A 17,532-nucleotide genomic window follows, 5' to 3' on the forward strand; every position below is an offset into this window, starting at 1 on the left:
TAAACAAAAAACATGCCAAACCAAATATCTAGGAAAGCAAATTTTCTCTTTTCTCTGAACCATAATACACAGTAAACCTATATATATTTCGCTTAAGAAAAACCTTTCTGGACTAAAAAAACTTCTATTATTTTGTCACATTTAAACATATTCAATTTTTTTAATCTGTCATTTTAGTTTATATATTTCTATATTCCTGCATCTCATACAGTGATTTTAATCGGTCTGTATTTGCAAGCAAACAGGATACATATTGTTTATACTGTAAACCTCCGCATGTAGCGCTAGAGTGGCGCTTTGTGATGACGACATCTGAAGTGCGACGTGCAGGCCGGGGAGAAAGCGTGGCTGAGCACTTCAAGGAACGTTTCTCTCTCCAAAATGGTGAAATCCGGTAAACTTCGGTCCGGAACGTCCCAGAAATTAAAGCGATGGAAGAAAGGACACAGCAGCGATTCAAACCCACAGACGAGTCGATATCGACAAGCTGCCAGAAGCCGATTTTTCAGTCGGCCGTCAGGTAAAAGTTAGCAAAGACGTGTTTACGCAATTAAATGTCCAGCCTCGTGTACACGTGGGTGATGTTAGATCACAGCAAACAGTCTGCTTCATGTTCACGTCTAAACACTTAACTGAGTGCATCATCTGACAGCTAAGAAATAATTAGATGTAAAGTCTGTACTAGATGTAAAAGATCCATTTCTAATATTTGATCTCAAATATGCAAAGCATTGTTTTAGTGAATGTGTTATAAACACTATTTTTTTTACTTCTGTATGTATAAACTTACAGGTAATCATTGGACTAAGAACATGTGTATATAAACATTCATTTCTTACTGTTGTGTTTATTTATTTACCTCACAGAAAAAAGTGATCTCACGGTTGATGCTTTGAAACTGCATAATGAACTACAGGCGGGTTCTCTGGAAAGAAAGAAAGATGGCTTGGAGGATGTCATGGACGAGACCGAAGCCCTTACAGAGAGAACATCAGGGACGTTTCTGAGTGGACTTTCAGATTGCTCTAATCTGACCTTTAGAAAAGTTCAGCGATACTGGGAGTCCAACTCTGCTGCACACAAAGAGGTTAGAAATAACAATTGTTTTATTCAGAGTTTCATCTGTTTGTAGTAATTGTCAGTTTAATGCATCAGCTTGCACATTATGTTAAAATACATGCTGTTGTTTTACAGATCTGTGCTGTACTGGCAGCTGTTACAGAAGTGATTCGCTCTCAAGGAGGAAAGGAGACAGAGACAGAATACTTTGCTGCTTTAGTGGGTTCAAACATACACACAGACACGCATCATATTCAAACAGTTTATAAAACAGATGATGTTTGCAATAAAGTGCTATAACAGCTCCACTAACACATTTCTTTGATTTATATGCGCATGTTGAACATAAGATTTAGTAAATTGATTTTGCAAATAGTTCTTGATGCTGTTAAGTTTGTAAACTGGCCTTCGAAATCTTCTTGTATCAGATGACGACCCTTGAGGCAGTTGAGAGCAGCGAATCGCTGGCTGCTGTTGCTTACCTTCTCAACCTGGTTATGAAAAGGTGCGTCATTCTCGCATTCAAATCCACCATGTAAACTGCGTAATGGAACATTTAACCTTTAGTTCGAATTACAGCATAACAGAGTAGAGGTGTGCATAGAGGGACCGCTCTTTTCTTGAGGTATCATTTGCTTGTATGTTTTTGAAATACTACCAAGCAATAATCTCAGGTGCAGTTGGTCAGAATTCCTGTATCTTTATTGGGAGTAGGATAAGAACAGTCCAGAACAGTGCTGTACATACCTTCCTGAATCTGAAGTCTGAGGTTTTATGAATTCTGAACAATTAATTGAACAATGTGTAAAGATCACAATCTCGAAGAATGGCCATCTTCATAATTTATTACTGTGCCTAGTCTATACATATACTAATTTTTTTATTTATCAGAGAGACTTTACTGTGAAAACATTTAACACGACCCTTGACTCTGCAGGGTGCCTACACCGGTGTTGATAAAGAAATTCTCAGACACAGCAAAAGCCTTCATGGATGTCATGTCAAAACAAGCCACTGCTGACTGTGTGTCCTGTGTTCGATGGGTATGTTCAATATTATGTTATTTTGCTTTTCCCAGCATTCTCCTTTGTTTGAATTAGTTTTCCCCCCCCAAAACACAAGATACAGTATTTGTATATTAAAGTACAACCATGCACACAAAATATTGTATGAATATGAACCATATAAGAAAAAGTAATGAAGGATATCTGTCATTGATAAGTATGGAAAAGGTTTAAAGATTGATTTGAAATTTAAGTAACATTAAAAGGTGACTGACGCATCTTACTAAACTGAAAATTGTAATCTATATGCGTGATGTATGACCAGCGGCTTCAGGTTCACTTTCTCTTATTGATTTCGATGGAAACAAAAATAAATGCAAAAGGACTTTTGTAAGTATGCAAATACAAAAAAGCAGCCAACTGGCTTTGAATAACATTATGATGTCTTTTGATTAGTATTTAGCTTGCTAGTAGGAGTAATGGGTTCTGCCGCAACGTTTCCAAATGACTGTTAGCTTACTGTCATCACAAAGCTTCAAACTAAATCAAGGAAAAGAAATTGTGTGTATTTCCCTGGTTACTCACACACACATTGAAAATGTTTTCATTTTATCTTGCATTTGTTTTTTTTTTCTTTCTAATCATATTGATGACATCATTATGACTCCTTGAAGATCTTGTCATGCCTGTCCACTTTGCTGAGGAAGCAGGATCTCTCAGTGTGGACTTATCCCTCCACTCTGCAGGTGTATCATGGCTTACTCAGCTTCACTGTGCACTCCAAACCAAAGGTCGGTATTTCAGAGCCTCAAACATTTCCACGGTATTTGTAAGTGATGATGTTACAGTAATGCTTGCCTCCCCCAAAAACAAACATGTATAAACAAATAAATAAATGGCTAGGTACAGAATTGGGGATGTGCTTCATCTCATCTGAAGTACTTTTTTGCCCCTTTTCCACCGAGGCAGTTTGAGTGCTGGTTCGGAGCCAGAGTCTAATTTAGAACCAGTTCTTTGTTTTTCAACAGCCAAGGCACCGGCTCCGAACCAGGAAAAGTGGTTCTTAAGTAGCACCAAAACGTTAAGAACCGCTTGCGTTAGGGGCTGTGGGCGGGGCTACTGTTGGCGCATTTATTTGATAATGTTCCTTAAGTATACTGATGTTTATTACACTTTTACTTTACCGCAATATGATACATTATCAGCACACATGACAGTAGGTAGCTACATGCTAAGGCTAATGTTTTTCTGTGTTAATGATAAAATAAAGTTATGTACTTTCTCGATTACAACTTCCGTTTATATAAATTACATGGAGCTGCACGTACACGTTGGATTCTAATGTAGGTTCACAAAGCCATGAGCATTAACAGTAAAGTAACATCCACCATTGTCGATGAGTTTGTGTTTGCCGCTGCTGCACTAACGTTGCTGGGAACTGTGACACGTATACAGTGAAGTCAGACTCGGCTCTGTGATGGCTCTCTAGCCGATGGAAAGGCAAACCAGTTCTTAGAAGGTTCACCAGTGGAACCAACTTTGAACCAGCACTAGCTCTGAACCAGCACCCGGTTCTTTCCGGTGGAAAAGGGGTATCTGAGATGCTTTTCTCCTCATTGCAGTTGTACAGACAGAGTGCTTTATTTTACTGTACTATTACTGTAGCCCTGCTGTCAGCTTGAACCAGCATGGATGTTCTTCAATTGTCCATTCTGAGAAAACTTTACACAATACTGTGTGTTAAAGTCCCAGGTGGTCAGGAATTAGAAATTGTCTGGCACCAACAATCACCATATGATCAAAAATCACTGATGTTTCACTTTCTCGATTAGATAATTGCATGAACGGGTTGTATACATGTGCACATGTTCTCCAAAAGTCCAAGTAGTATCATATCACTGGTTACAAACATTCTGATGTTTTGCACCCTATCTATCACAAATGAACATTTCTGATTTGCTGTTGCTACAGGTGCGTAAAGCAGCTCAGCAGGGCGTATGCGCCATCTTGCGTGGCAGTGACTGCATGTTTGGAGATAATGCGCCCAGCCACCATCCTGCTGCTGTTACTACCGCCAAGTACTGCATTAAAGAGATGGAGCAGGCAGGAGGTAGGCTGCTTTCTGTACATTCACTTTGAGATGATGTCCCTTGCAGTGTTTCGATCTGGTTTGGCATACCGTCAGACATTAAACTGTCTGTGTTATTCGAATTCACCCAGGTAACAAGGAAGATACGACCACGCTGCATGTGCTGGGGCTTATAAAGGAGCTCATAACTACGTTTCCTCTAAGCTCAGTGAAGTCTTGCTGTGAGACTCTTCTTCGTGTGATGACGATTAGTCATGTGGTGAGAAAACATCACTATTTTCTGTAGTTTTCATATACACAGTGACATTGTTGTACTGAATTGTTGAGGTTTATTTTTTTCTTTTTAACTCGTGTTTTAAGCTGGTAACGGCTGGTGCGATGCAGGCTTTCCACAAACTCTTCAGTGGAAGAACAAGCTCCTCTTCCATGTCAGCAGAGCTCAATGCCCAGATCATCACGGTAAATACAACATAAGTGCAGCATCGTACACATTCATATTCATCCAGATTTTTATTTATTTTCCTTTTTTTAAACAACTTACTCTTTGAACTTGATTCTTTTTTCTGCTAGGCTTTGTATGACTACATCCCTAGTGAAAACGACTTGCAGCCATTGCTTGCCTGGCTTGCTGTCATGGAGAGAGCTCATGTCCATTTATCCAGGTAGGGTTTATTAAGCATTAGGACTGTGGATTTGTGAGAGAATAAATCTTAAAATGCTAAAATCTGTTGTGTTTCAGCTTACAGAGCTCTTTGAGTCTGGGGCACCTTCCTCGTCTCTTTTCTGCTTCCATGTCCTGTCTTCTGTCCCCACACACACAGGTTGTCTCTGCTGCTACACAGATGCTAAAGGTAAGTTAGAAATGGTTTAGGGTGGTTCTATGTGTTGTATGGCAGCAGTTCCCAAAGTGGGGGTCGCGAGATGATTTCCAGAAACTTTATTTATTTATTTTATTTAAAAAAAAAAAAAAAAAATTTTATGTTAAAAAAGGTTGTAATGATGAGAGTATAAATTTAGGATAATTAAAATAAACTGGAAATAAATCTTCGTTTGCTCCGACATGCGCTAGCTAGATGCACATTTGGCGTTTTGCTAAACAGCGATCGGTCTATTTTGAGATCTAAACTTAATCAAAAATGAAACGGTGGTTATGAAGTTATAATTGTGTCAAGGCATCTGCCAACGCTGTACGCATGTTACAGGCAGCTTGTTTGTATTCTGTCTGTAAGCATTTCACAGTTATGGGATGTCTTTGTTTTTGTCCATAATTTGTTAATAAAATAGCCTGGCTTAGAGATTGTGTTCCTTTTTGTTTTAGCTCTGTCAGACTGTAACCAAAAGTTTGGGAACCCCTGTTGTATGGTGCTGTAGTTTTATTTATTGGCGATCACTAAGGTTGCATTCTGCCTTAGTTGTTATGTGGTAATGTGACTTAGCGGTTAAATGTACCACGTATGTTTTTTTTTTGTTGTTGTTGTTTTTTGTTTTTTTAAAAATAGAAAATATTTTTTTCCTTTTGCCGATTGTATCAATGGTCTTGTTATTAAGCTTGAAACTGGGAACCACCCGTCATACATCCGAAAAAAGTAGTCATGTGAATTTCTTAAAGTTACAGAAGTAATAAATTGTCTGCGTTGATTTCTCAGTGAGGACAGGGGCACATTGTTAATTTGGTTATGAAGAATTATGAAATTATTTCATTTTCTTAGTTATATTCATTGCCAATCTTTCACTAGTGTTTTTGAAATACACATAAAATGTTAACATATTTTTGTGTTTGCTTTGCACTGGCCTTTTCACTCATGCAAAGGCCTGTAAAAGATTCTGAAAAAAGATTCTCTGTCTTATTCATGCAAACAAAAATAATCCAGATAGAAAAAATCTAGTCAGATTGTTTGGCCAGTGGATGGTGCAGTGATGTCACACCACTGTGAAAAGCAATAAGTCTAAAATTACTTTAAACTAACACTTTTTTTTATTTTGACAAACTCAATTTACCAATTAAATAAAATAAATAAATAAATAAAACAATTTACATTTATAGGCACAATATCGACTTGTCTACTGTCTGAACTGGCCGTTTGTACAGCTGCTAGGTTTAACCTGATGATTCTCTTCCTAGACCCTGATTAATGAGTGTCTGGCACAGCATATGGCAGAGATCGGGCCTGTTCTGCCCAGTGTTTCTGTTGGTAATGGGCTTTACATCTGTAAAATGTTCCGGTGAGTGGAGTTGTTCAAAATGTATTTCTATATCTCTTCTCAAAACTCTCCCTAAAGATCATCTATCCTGTGCAGATTGTCTAAAAAAAAAAGTTTTCCTCACATTCCCTCTCTTTTTTGGTGTTGTAATGTGTTGCAGTATTGTGGAGGAAGGCTTGTCCTATCGCTTCCATTCGTCATGGCCTTTTGTGCTGCAGATCCTTGGCTGCTTTTACAGAGCTGCAGGGAAACAAGCTCATCCTATTATGATGAAGGTGAGAGCTCTGACTTTGTCTTCAGTTCTGTGTGGATATGAATGTTTTAGGCATTGGATATTAATTCATTGGGGGCAGTGGTGGCCCAGAGATGAAGGCTCTGTGTTGCTGGTCAGGGGTTCAGACCCCATCACTGCAAAGCTTCAGCTGTTGGGCTCTTGAGCATGGAGCTGAGAGACTTAAGGGCCCTGCTTTCTTTGTCACGTATACATTATTACGTGACAAAGAAAGTCTGGTTTTACTGATGGTTTGCAGTGGAGTGGAGCCAAGTCTCTAGTTCAGGGGCATTCAATTAAAATTCAAAGAGGTCCAGTTACTAAAATTTCCTCCCAGCAAAGGTCCGGATCTTATATTGTCACTTAAAATAGTGTACCCTCATGTTAATAAAATCAATAACGCACATACATTTCTATATAATTTATTGTTAAATTTCAAGTGTTTTCAAAGTCTGAACTTGTATGGCACTTGAATGGAAAACAATACTGTAGTTGTCTTTACTACATGTCAAGGAACAGACAACAGACACTGAATTTCTTCTGAATAAAAATAAATAAAAAGTGCAAACACAGCTTTGTGCAGCCTGAACTTAGGGCCTATATTTCAAGTAATGTAAAACATTCAGAATCATTTGAATAAAATAAAAGTGCTTTTAATCTTTAAGAAAATAATAAACAAAAGCTGCCCCTTTTTTAAACATTAACTACATTAATAACACAGGAACCTTAGGCAAAAAGAACATTTCGGGTAAAATAGAACAGGGCAGAATTTACTGAATAAAAGAAAAGTGCAGAGCTTTGAGCAGCTCCCTTTTTCCTCTCTCCTTTCCACCTCTCCTTACTCTCACTTTCCATCTCTCGTTCCTAGTGAGAGAAATGGGCGTGTAACTGTCCTGCCAGCAGTTTGAATCTTAATTGTCCTGCCAGCGTAATTAGGTGCATTACTGCCACCTTCTGCTCTGGAGTATGGAACAGAAACAATCTGCTTTTGGCTTGGCTTTTGATGACGCTCCTGTTGTAATAACTAGATTAACTGCGCATGAACGAAAGATTTATCTTTTTATTAATATCAAAGAGCTTATATAATCTTATAATATTAGATTATAATAAGGAGATGCTTAATATGATATTAGAATTTTAACGGGTCCCAGCAGACCCGTCACTTGGTTCGGATCCGGACCGCGGTCCGCCATTTGGTGATGCCCGCTCTAGTTAATCAGTGATTTTAATAGGATCTGTTTGCCTGGTTCCCTGATAAAGGTATAATGATGTCAACGCGATTTGCACTGATTTTGTTTGTATTTGTGTGGTATTGCTTTGCAGAGTCTGCAGTCTTTGAGCGACCTGCGTGCCACGCCAAAGTTTCCGTACTGTGGCGAGTTGGATTTAGCTGTAGGGGGTGCGGTGGAGAGCATGGGCCCAAAAGTGGTCCTCGACGCTATCCCACTCCTCATCACTGGGAACGAGTGAGTCACTATAGATCAGTGTCATACAGCTCATGGTGTACAGTTCAGCTTTAGATGTCTGAGTGGTTAGGGGAAAAGTACATCCTCTAGGTTTGTATCATTATTGCTGCTAGAAATCAGGCTTATTAAACTCCAACAAATTCATTTTTAAAATTTACAAGGGAAATCTTCATTCCTGTTGGATGTTAGAAAAGAATTATTTAATAAATAATAACAATAATTATTATTAATAATAATCATCATAATGCAAAAAAATTAATTAGAATTATTAACAAATTACTGCTGGATGTGTGTATTGTAAGCTTTAACTTACTTGTTACTGCTATATTTACTGTATTATTACATACCCAAAACCCAGTTAATCTGTTTAAATTGTCTTTTATACTAGTTTCTTGCTTTCTTGCTTTAAGGACATATGCAGTAGGGAAGTGTGGTGTTCTGATTGGTCTGAGTGTTGTTTATATTTCACTTTTCTCTCAGCGATGACTTGGAGTTCCCACGCAGCTGGCTTATCCCAGTCATCAGAGACAATGTAAAGAACACCCAGTTGGCATATTTCTCTTCTTACTTCCTTCCCCTGGCATCTACACTAAAACATCGAGGTTAGTGTTTCCCTTAAGAGTGCGTATGTACTTGTTGTTTAAACAAAAAACTCTGCTCCATTATGTTGCACTTTTAAATGTGTCATTTGTAACTCATGTAAAGTGTATCAGTTCAAGTAGAATGTTTTCCAGCTCTGATGTTTTTTCGTTTTCAGCCGAAGAATTGGAGAAAACCGGACAGAAGCTAGTGGCAAAAGTATATCACACATTACAGCTGCAGGTAACATTCAGGCCATGCACCTGGTTAAGAATCACAGATGCTTTTGAAGATGTGACTTGATTTTTTTTTTTATTATTATTTTTTTACTCAACTTATCTTAAGTTTATATTGTTTGTTGTCCAACTCAGATCTGGACTATGCTTCCTGGGTTCTGCACTAAGCCCACTGATGTGGTCGACTCGTTTAAAGGCATTGCCCGCTCGCTTGGTATGGCCATCACTGAGCGCCCTGATCTCCGCATGTGCATCTACCAAGCCCTGCGCACACTCATCAACAAGAGCTGCGATACAGGTTAGCACCCATTTGGCCGTGTGTGGCTATTCAGCATTCACTGCTTGTGCATTCGTGCATGCGCAAGTGTGTGTATCTGTATAGAGAGTTTCCCTAATAAAGTTCTTTGATTAATTTCCCTTTAATGTTATTATTCTATGATGAGCCATTTCTAGCAATTACGTCTTTAGAACACAGTAAAAACACGAAACTGTCTAATACAATATTAATACAACATAGCGAAAGAGAGAAACATTGTTGTTAATGTAACAGCTAATGTTGTATCAGTAATGAGATGTTCCTGAAACTCTGGGTGTCCATAAGTAACATCCAGATTGGCCACTCGAGCTGCATTCCCTAATGTGGGCTTGCTGTTCAGCATCGAAAAAAGATTACATTACTGTGTGATTATACTGATGGAACAGGCGTCCTAAGGGAATGTTTATACCACTTGCATACTGTCTCTGGTAATAACATGCTTGAACATGTCCAGTTAACTACTATGGCTGAATATTGTGCTTTGTGTACTGCTTTATACCTTTACATTTTACAGAGTAATAATGAGTTTTGTTTTGTTTTTTACTGCAGAGGAGGAGAAGGCAGAAGTAGGCCGCTTCGCTAAAAACTTCTTGCCCATTCTGTTCAACGTGCACACACAGCCGCTAGCACCGGGAGAAAGCGACCCGTCCAGGCTGGCTGTGCTCGACACTATCAGAGCTTACTTGACAGTCACTGATCCCAAGGTAGCTCACTTTTCTAACCATTACTTACAGCAGATCTTCAATGAAAGATGGGGAATCTAATTGTCAAGCTGGTTTAATAAACACTATTTTTAACTGTCTATTACTATTTATTTTTTTTAGATGGTAGGCTCATTTCTGCCAAAAGCCTTGGAGCGGCTCAGCAGCCCAGACAGCTCAGAGTTTACACGGTAAATAATCCATAAACTTTACATTCCACACACACACTGCGTCACACATCCTCCATCCAAACACTGCTTTAGTGCCAGTCCGGATTTTGTCGTGTCCTCAAAGAATTACAGACTGAAAGACCAAATCGTAATCTTATCTTATTCTCATGAACATGTTGCACATTTCCACTCAAAATAAAGGAGACATTTAAAGATCTTTTACTCTGTTAAAGGCATTGCATCAAAGCCTTTGTTCTAAAAGAAATGTATAAAAGAGGCAGTAGAAAAGCATATGGGAATTGAATGAAAATTTTATATTTTAGAAATGAGAATCAAATCTAGTAATTAACCACCTTTCTGTTAGCAGCTGTTATATCTAAACATCGTTCAGTGTTGTGTCTGATTGCTATCCATTTATCCCCAGACTTACTGTGATGGATCTAGTGGTGGTAATGTCTGCCTTCGTGGATGAGGAGGCTATGAAGCATACATATGAACAAATCAGACCCTACTTGGAGGTATGACTCCCAGACATTCGGTTTCAAACCATGTGTAAATTTCACTGCCGCTAATGATTTCGCTTGCGTCTGTGGCTGCTTAGAGTAAAGATTCTAGTATTCAAAAGAAAGCATACCGAGTGTTGGAGGAGATGTGTGGCGGGGAGAGAGAGCCATGCAAGCGTTTCGTCTTGGCCAACCTGGAACAGCTCAAGCTGGTCCTTCTTGACAGTCTGAAGAGTGTATCTTCACCTGCCAAACGAGTAAGAGCTCTGCAGAGACATCACTGCCTGAATGTTTAGCCGGACAGTGCTGAAGCATACACAAACACTTATTACATATTACGCTGACCTTTTTTTATTTGCGTGTTGACCTACAGCCCAGACTGAAGTGCCTCATGCACATTGTGAAGCAGCTGAATGAAGAACACAAAGACTTTATCACTGCACTTCTCCCTGAGGTTTCATACACACACTGCAGTTTTTTTTTCTCATCTAGTCTAGTTCTGTTTGTTTCAGGATGCTCACAATACCATTTAATGTCTTGTATCAGGTTATAATTTGCACGAAGGAAGTCTCTGTCGGAGCACGCAAAAATGCCTACTCCCTCTTAGTGGAGATAGGCAATGCCTTTATCCGCTTCTGTGGAAATACCAAAGGTAAGGCTGCTTGAGCTGAAAGGTTTCAGGACAGTTTTTTTTTAAAGGAGCAATTTGAACCGTTAAAAGATAAGTATCCATCATTGAATAGTGTCTGATCAGCAGTGATAGATCATCTATCCATCTATCTGTTTGTCGTACATCCAAAATTGGTGATGAACTTACTGGATACTTGTTGGGTTAGTTTGTTCTAAAAAACTGAAACCCTGTATATTTCAGATGCATTAAATGAGTACTTGAGCCATGTATACATCGGTCTCACGGGATCAGTCACGATGATTACCTGCACTGTACTGGCCCTCACCAGACTTATATTTCAGTACAAAGGTAACATCATTGTGATTTGAATATAATGTCTGTAGAGCATATATTTAACACGACTGTGTGTAGAGGGTCGGTTATAACCACAATTTTATTTTAGACTCTCTAGACGTATCACCACTGGAACAACTCCTGCACAACGTCTGCTTGCTGCTCACCTGCAGGACAAGGGAGATTGTCAAGGCCTCTCTAGCCTTCATTAAAGTCATCCTCTTCATCCTGGATGTAAAAGTTCTAGCCAGTCATGTGACTGTTATTGTAAGTATAAATGCCAAACACTGTATGGAATCAGTCTATTACTGTATGGAGTCAGTCTATACTCTCTTCTGTCCAAATACTAGTTTAACTCCAAAGGGCTTTTCACACTTGAAATAGTTACCCCTGAGTGATTGTAAACTGAATCCTGGATTATATTGTTTCATGTTTCACACTGATTACATGTTTCACTCTGATTAAACAGTTCTGGATTTAACAAAAACATCCTAGGTACTCTTAATCTTCTGGGTTAATATTTGACATTCGGCAGATGCCCTTGTCTTATATTACTTCTATTTTTCTTATTTTATAAAACAATTGAGGGTTAAGGGATTTCCTCAGGGGCCCAGCAGTGGAAACTTGGTGGACCTGGGATTCAAACTGACAACCAACTCCTAACACTAGTGTACCACATCTCAATTTGCATATTTGTGGTGTTAAATATACATGATACAGTACAGCATGCCACTGCTTTAAATAACAGCTTGTCATTCTCAGTGAGCTAAAAAAGGACAACTGTTCTGTGCCTGAGCAGCTGATGTCATCTTTCAAAGCATGAAATCTTTTTAAGTTTGTGGCATGGTTTATCAGGAGCTCTGAATGTTACATACTTCCCCTTCTCTAAGGTGAGCACTTCTGTGATGCTCGGTGTTCTGCCGCGTGATGTTAGTGTTGCTACATCTGGGTTTTTATGATGTGATATGAACACTGCTGCCCCTGTTCAGAGGACAGTTCCGTAACCCCATGAAAAATGTGCTAAACTACCTTCTAAATTACAAGAGTGAAACGTTCCTTTAACCCGGGTTTAACACAGGATTTAGAACGACAATGTCCGGTATAAGTGCAGTGTGAAAAGCGATTAATGTACCTGAGTCAAGTAACCTCATTTATACATCCACCTTTGATCCTTTCAGATGGAGGGCATCAGCGGTATGAAAGACGATATGAGAAGACACTGCAGGACAAACCTGAAAAACGTTTTCACTAAACTAATCCGCAAGTTTGGGTAAGTTTGTCTACAGTCTGTTCACAGCACTCTTACACATCATTTTCTGCTGTATATGTATCTAACACGACAGAACTGTCCTGTCCACACTTTCCTCTCTGTGCTCAGCTTCGAGCTGGTCAAGAGCATGCTGCCTGTGGAGTTTCACAAAGTGCTGGCAAACATCCGGAAAGTGGAGGCCCGAAACAAGAGACGCAAACTGCTGGACAAGACTGAGGAAGATGGTTCAGACAGCGAGGAAAACAATCCTAAAACTAAAACCGACAGGTGCTCACACTGTTCACTACACGTCACTTGTTTAGATGCATAATGATGGTCTGCTCACGTCATAAAAATGTAAAAGTTCTGACACCAAACACAGTTTTAGAGTTTAGGGGCTAGATTAAAGAGAGAGGAAAGTGTTAAACTAACATTCTTTTCCACTGTCCTCACAGTATTGAGGACATCCTGGCAGACACAGACTCCGACTCAGAGGATGAGAAGCCTAAAAAAGGCCAGAAGAAGCCTGTTAAACAAAAAGCGCAGGCCTGGCTGAAAGAAGGAGTGTCTGATGAACCACTCAACTTCCTTGATCCTAAAGCAGCACAAAGAGTTCTCTGTAAGATGTGTATATATATATATATTTCAATAGAAGAAGAAACCAATTTTAATAGATGTCTCAGATTTGTAGATTAGATTTTGACCATGTAGTTGTATAACTTTTAACTCTCTTCATTGCATAGCCACCAACCCTGACTTGAAGAAGACACTTAAGGTCGATCACGGCTTCAAGGTGACAGCAGACGGGAGATTGATCATTAAAGATGACGAGGAAGATGATGGATCTAAAGGTAAGACATGCAGTTTGAGCTGTTTTTAAGACTTGGCTTTAATATGTTGTGTGAGTTAGGATGGAGCAAAATCATAAATGGTCTCGGGGACGAGCACAACTTCAAAACCATGAGCCTCGCAGCAGCTGCTGCTGTGATTAAAACCTGGCTTATGCTCATCTCAAGGCTTAACAATATATTTATACCCAACATCCTTGATATTTTCCATTAGTGCTGTAGATCGATATAAAAAAAAAAGTTATATGCTTAAAGTGTAAAGGTTTTGTGATTAGCAACAACTATAATTTAGCCAAAGTGTTGGATGCTCTCTTACTTACAGGTTTCATTATTTACCTGCAAAAACCACAATCCTGTAATATAGGTTGTTGAGGCCTCATAGAGATATTACACCCGGCTGCTTAGCTTTGAGATATCTATGACACATCAAAGAATAGTAATAACTTCCTTGGTAATTAAATTTTGCTTTGCAGTACTTAAGTCTCCCTAAAGATTAATCGAGTGATTGTTTTATTGTGAAAACTTTCTTGTGAAAACTCCTACACAGTTCTTATCCATGTTTAGTCAGGATAGTTTGGTCTGGCAGCGCACACAATGTCCCAAATCATAGGTCAGCCGTCACAGGAAGTAACCAAAATGTGCATTTTTGATAGCACAGTTTTCAATATATCTTAAGCTTGCTGTACTGGTTGTTAGAGCTTTAGATTTACATCTAGATTCCTCTAAAGCTATTTAATGTCTGTCTGTTGTTAATGCACTGAACTGAACTGTGCTCTTCAATGTCTTCAGATAATAAGGAAATCGACGACATCCTGAAAGAAGCTGGAGTGAAAACGGTGAGTAGTTAGTGATCTTTTAACTCAGTGTTGCATATGTCCAAGCAAACGAACATTCGACAATTTTGGACTCTTTGGATTCTTATAAGCAGAAAAAGAGCCAGAAGAGGAAAAATGAGAATGATCTGGATGACGACATGGAGTTTGAGCCACAAATGAAATACAAAGGTATGTCTCGGGTATCTGTGAGCAAATTCATGAAGCAAAACGTGCATGCAGGAAGTTTATTTCTCTGCATTTCATCAGCATTGTTTCAAATTAAAGTTTTCTTTTTATTATTATTTGAACTCAGCTGGTGGCAGTGGCATTCACAGACCTCTGGGAGGAAGAGAGGAGTCAGGAGCTGATTACAAAGCAAAGGTAATGTTGGATCTAATAGCCCAATAATTGTACCAATTCTCATGATATATAGACAGTATGGATAACCCTTCAGGTACAGGGCTTTGTGGTTTCATGGTAACACAAAAGGTTGTCTTAGCTGTAAGAGAGTTTATTTTACCATTTTGCTTTCTATCTCACCAGTAAAATCAGAATTTGAATGATCTACACTCTGTTTCACCTTGGGCTAAATCACATCACCCCATCATTGATTATTTTCCTCTTGCAGCACAACCCAGTGGGTTTTTTTTTTTTAAAGTTTTATCATAATCACAGTGTAGCAACAATAATCGTGTTGTCAATGCAGAAAGGAAAAGGTGACATTAAAAAGAAGGGGAAACATGACCCATATGCCTACATCCCTCTTAAGAAGGCCCAGCTCAACCGCAGGTAATAAAGCTGTAACGTTTCTGAACATGTATTACCAATATTTTGTCATGCACTCAGTCTGAACCAGAGATCTTGTGTTCACAGGAAAAAGGCCAAACTGCAAGGCCAGTTTAAGGGGATGGTCAGAGGAGCGAAGAAGGGAGCGCTGTCTGGAAAGAGAATGCAGAAAAATAAGAGGAGAGCATGAGACATAAATGTCTAAACATGCAATATTTTTAAATCTGAATGGACATTTTTGTTTACGGACTCTACCTGAAAGATGTTCTAGCTCGGATCGGATGCACCTCATCATGCAGCATCATGCTTTGTGGCTTAGAAATGTGAGGAAAGTTGCACAGATGTCCTACTAGTGCAACTAAAGAAGCAATGATGCTCTTCTCATAAGTGTGTGTGCTCCTCTCCAACAAAGTGTTTGTTTTGAATGTGGAGAAGGGTGGATAACAAGATGCTATTGTGAGAGAAATGTATTTATGTGTTGGAAAGTAAACATGGCTGAAACTGGGAAAGAAGTAGCTTGTGTGTCATTGCTCAGGAAACAAAGGAAAAGTTACATGTTTAGTCCACACACAAACACAAACTTACACAATAAGTATGTTCTACATTTTTTATGTTTAGAAAAAAACAAAAAAAAGCTTTGGGTATGTTTTGAACACCACATTGTGGTTAATAGGTAATATATATATATTTTTAAATGATATACATTTATAACTTCTATTTAACCTACATAGTGAGAAACACGTTGACACACTTGATTGATTTAACAAAAATAACTGAACGGTTTTACAGTAAGGGTATAAACTGTAGTTATGATTGTTTATTTTTAGCGCGCCATTTTATTTACTGTCCAGCAGGGGTCGGTGTTTCTCTTCACCGAGAAATACAAGTCATATCTCTGTCTCAGTACAGATCGACAGTGTTTTTAACTGTACACACTAAAAGATTAAAATAAAAAGCTCTAAAGATTATTTAAAAGAATTTTCCCTGCAAAACAAACATCTGCAGTTTAGAATGTTTGGTGAAGCTTACCTTGGAGAACCTAACTTCCTGTAACTTCCTGTCTAATCAGATTGGAAACAATTCTTGGACCATTCCTCCATGCAGAACCATGTATTTGTATACAAGGGCCACAGTTTTCAGTTAGAGTGCAGGTGGAAATATTGAGATTAAGAGGTTTTAGTGAATTGAATTATTGCTTTGTTGGTTTATATGTTTATTTTTGTATATTGTCTGGTTAAATGACTTGTCTATTGCAAGATATCAACTTTGTCACATAGGTGACAGTGTTTTGAGCTAAAATATCCTCGTACACTGTATCATTATAATTGTGTGTCCGTTATATCTGTAGACTATTGCAAAATCATTGTAAAAATCATTCGGTGGATCAGCAAGATTTTAAGGAGATTCACGTGTGCATCATGTTTATACGTCTAGGACATAGGAGAATTAGTAGAAGCAGTGAGGTCAGTATTAAGAGCTCTGATATTGTCACATAAATAATTAAAAATCCTTATTGGTTCCTTATTAGATTTATTCACAGATTTACCTACCCTGGAGACAGATGTTTGTGTCCATGAGGCCATTGCTAAGCTGATGGAGCTGTAAAACATGTTAAATGACTGTTTAGCTGTTCCTTCACAGCATTTAACTTATGTTTCCCCATGATGCCCTGATATACCCTGATAGTGTGATAATTTACAAGCAAAGTGACTGCCACATGTACCTTTGGTTGTTAATGGTATTTAAACTGAAACTGAAAAGTATGACATAACAATTAAATGAAACGGGGAAAATATCACTGCATATAATGCTAATAGGTATTTAGGTTATGAACCAAAATGAATAGTCTTGCTGGTACCACAAAGTCAGAGTAGATCCAATCCAAACACAGAAAATACTATTTAAATACAAGATACACATTGTTCCACATAACATCCCTTTGAACTTGCTTCTAACTATTGCTTTACCTCAGTAGGTGAGTAGAAGAGATGGAAAAAAAAACAAAGTTTTGTTTGTGTTGGCAGTGTGTTAAGGCCTCTGCAGTGTCAGATGTAGTTCAGAGTGGCACTTGTGCAGAAAACACGTGTGGAATGAGAGGAAGTGGATCTCAGGGGAGGCAGCAGGGCTACACAGCACAGCAGACTGAGACACAACACAGGAATTATTCACTACACCACATCTCTGCAGTTCAACAGCAGCCTGTGCTCATATATGACCTGCTATGGTTTTGCTATAATCGGTTAACATTTGAAAGAAATACTACACAAGGTACAG

The 17,532-nt window shown here is 38.6% G+C and overlaps 1 protein-coding gene across 1 annotated transcript; it reads left to right on the top strand.

Annotated features, from left to right (window-relative positions):
• Window positions 1–289: 289 nt before the first annotated feature.
• Window positions 290–15,767, top strand: rrp12 (ribosomal RNA processing 12 homolog). The gene is made up of 34 exons (XM_027142196.2): window positions 290–520; window positions 867–1,087; window positions 1,195–1,278; window positions 1,488–1,564; window positions 1,997–2,102; window positions 2,738–2,854; window positions 4,035–4,173; window positions 4,284–4,411; window positions 4,513–4,611; window positions 4,723–4,814; window positions 4,892–5,003; window positions 6,275–6,375; window positions 6,515–6,629; window positions 7,949–8,091; window positions 8,572–8,693; window positions 8,849–8,913; window positions 9,042–9,204; window positions 9,772–9,926; window positions 10,047–10,114; window positions 10,518–10,611; window positions 10,695–10,853; window positions 10,970–11,050; window positions 11,143–11,248; window positions 11,468–11,575; window positions 11,670–11,827; window positions 12,739–12,830; window positions 12,939–13,097; window positions 13,265–13,428; window positions 13,553–13,660; window positions 14,447–14,493; window positions 14,586–14,661; window positions 14,786–14,853; window positions 15,179–15,261; window positions 15,346–15,767. The coding sequence occupies exons 1-34, from the start codon at window positions 382–384 to the stop codon at window positions 15,446–15,448; spliced, it is 3,852 nt and encodes a 1,283-aa protein (XP_026997997.1). The 5' UTR covers window positions 290–381; the 3' UTR covers window positions 15,449–15,767.
• Window positions 15,768–17,532: the final 1,765 nt, after the last annotated feature.

Source organism: Tachysurus fulvidraco, chromosome 4, assembly GCF_022655615.1.
Source record: "Tachysurus fulvidraco isolate hzauxx_2018 chromosome 4, HZAU_PFXX_2.0, whole genome shotgun sequence".
In the NCBI taxonomy this organism is placed as follows: domain Eukaryota; kingdom Metazoa; phylum Chordata; class Actinopteri; order Siluriformes; family Bagridae; genus Tachysurus; species Tachysurus fulvidraco.

Bases quoted from the DNA above. Each gene is read 5' to 3' on its own strand.
- rrp12 (XM_027142196.2), top strand. From the start codon at position 382: ATGGTGAAATCCGGTAAACTTCGGTCCGGAACGTCCCAGAAATTAAAG. The intron at 12,831-12,938 runs GTAAGTTTGTCT...CTCTGTGCTCAG, and splicing joins AAACTAATCCGCAAGTTTGG to CTTCGAGCTGGTCAAGAGCA. The intron at 14,854-15,178 runs GTAATGTTGGAT...TTGTCAATGCAG, and splicing joins GAGCTGATTACAAAGCAAAG to AAAGGAAAAGGTGACATTAA.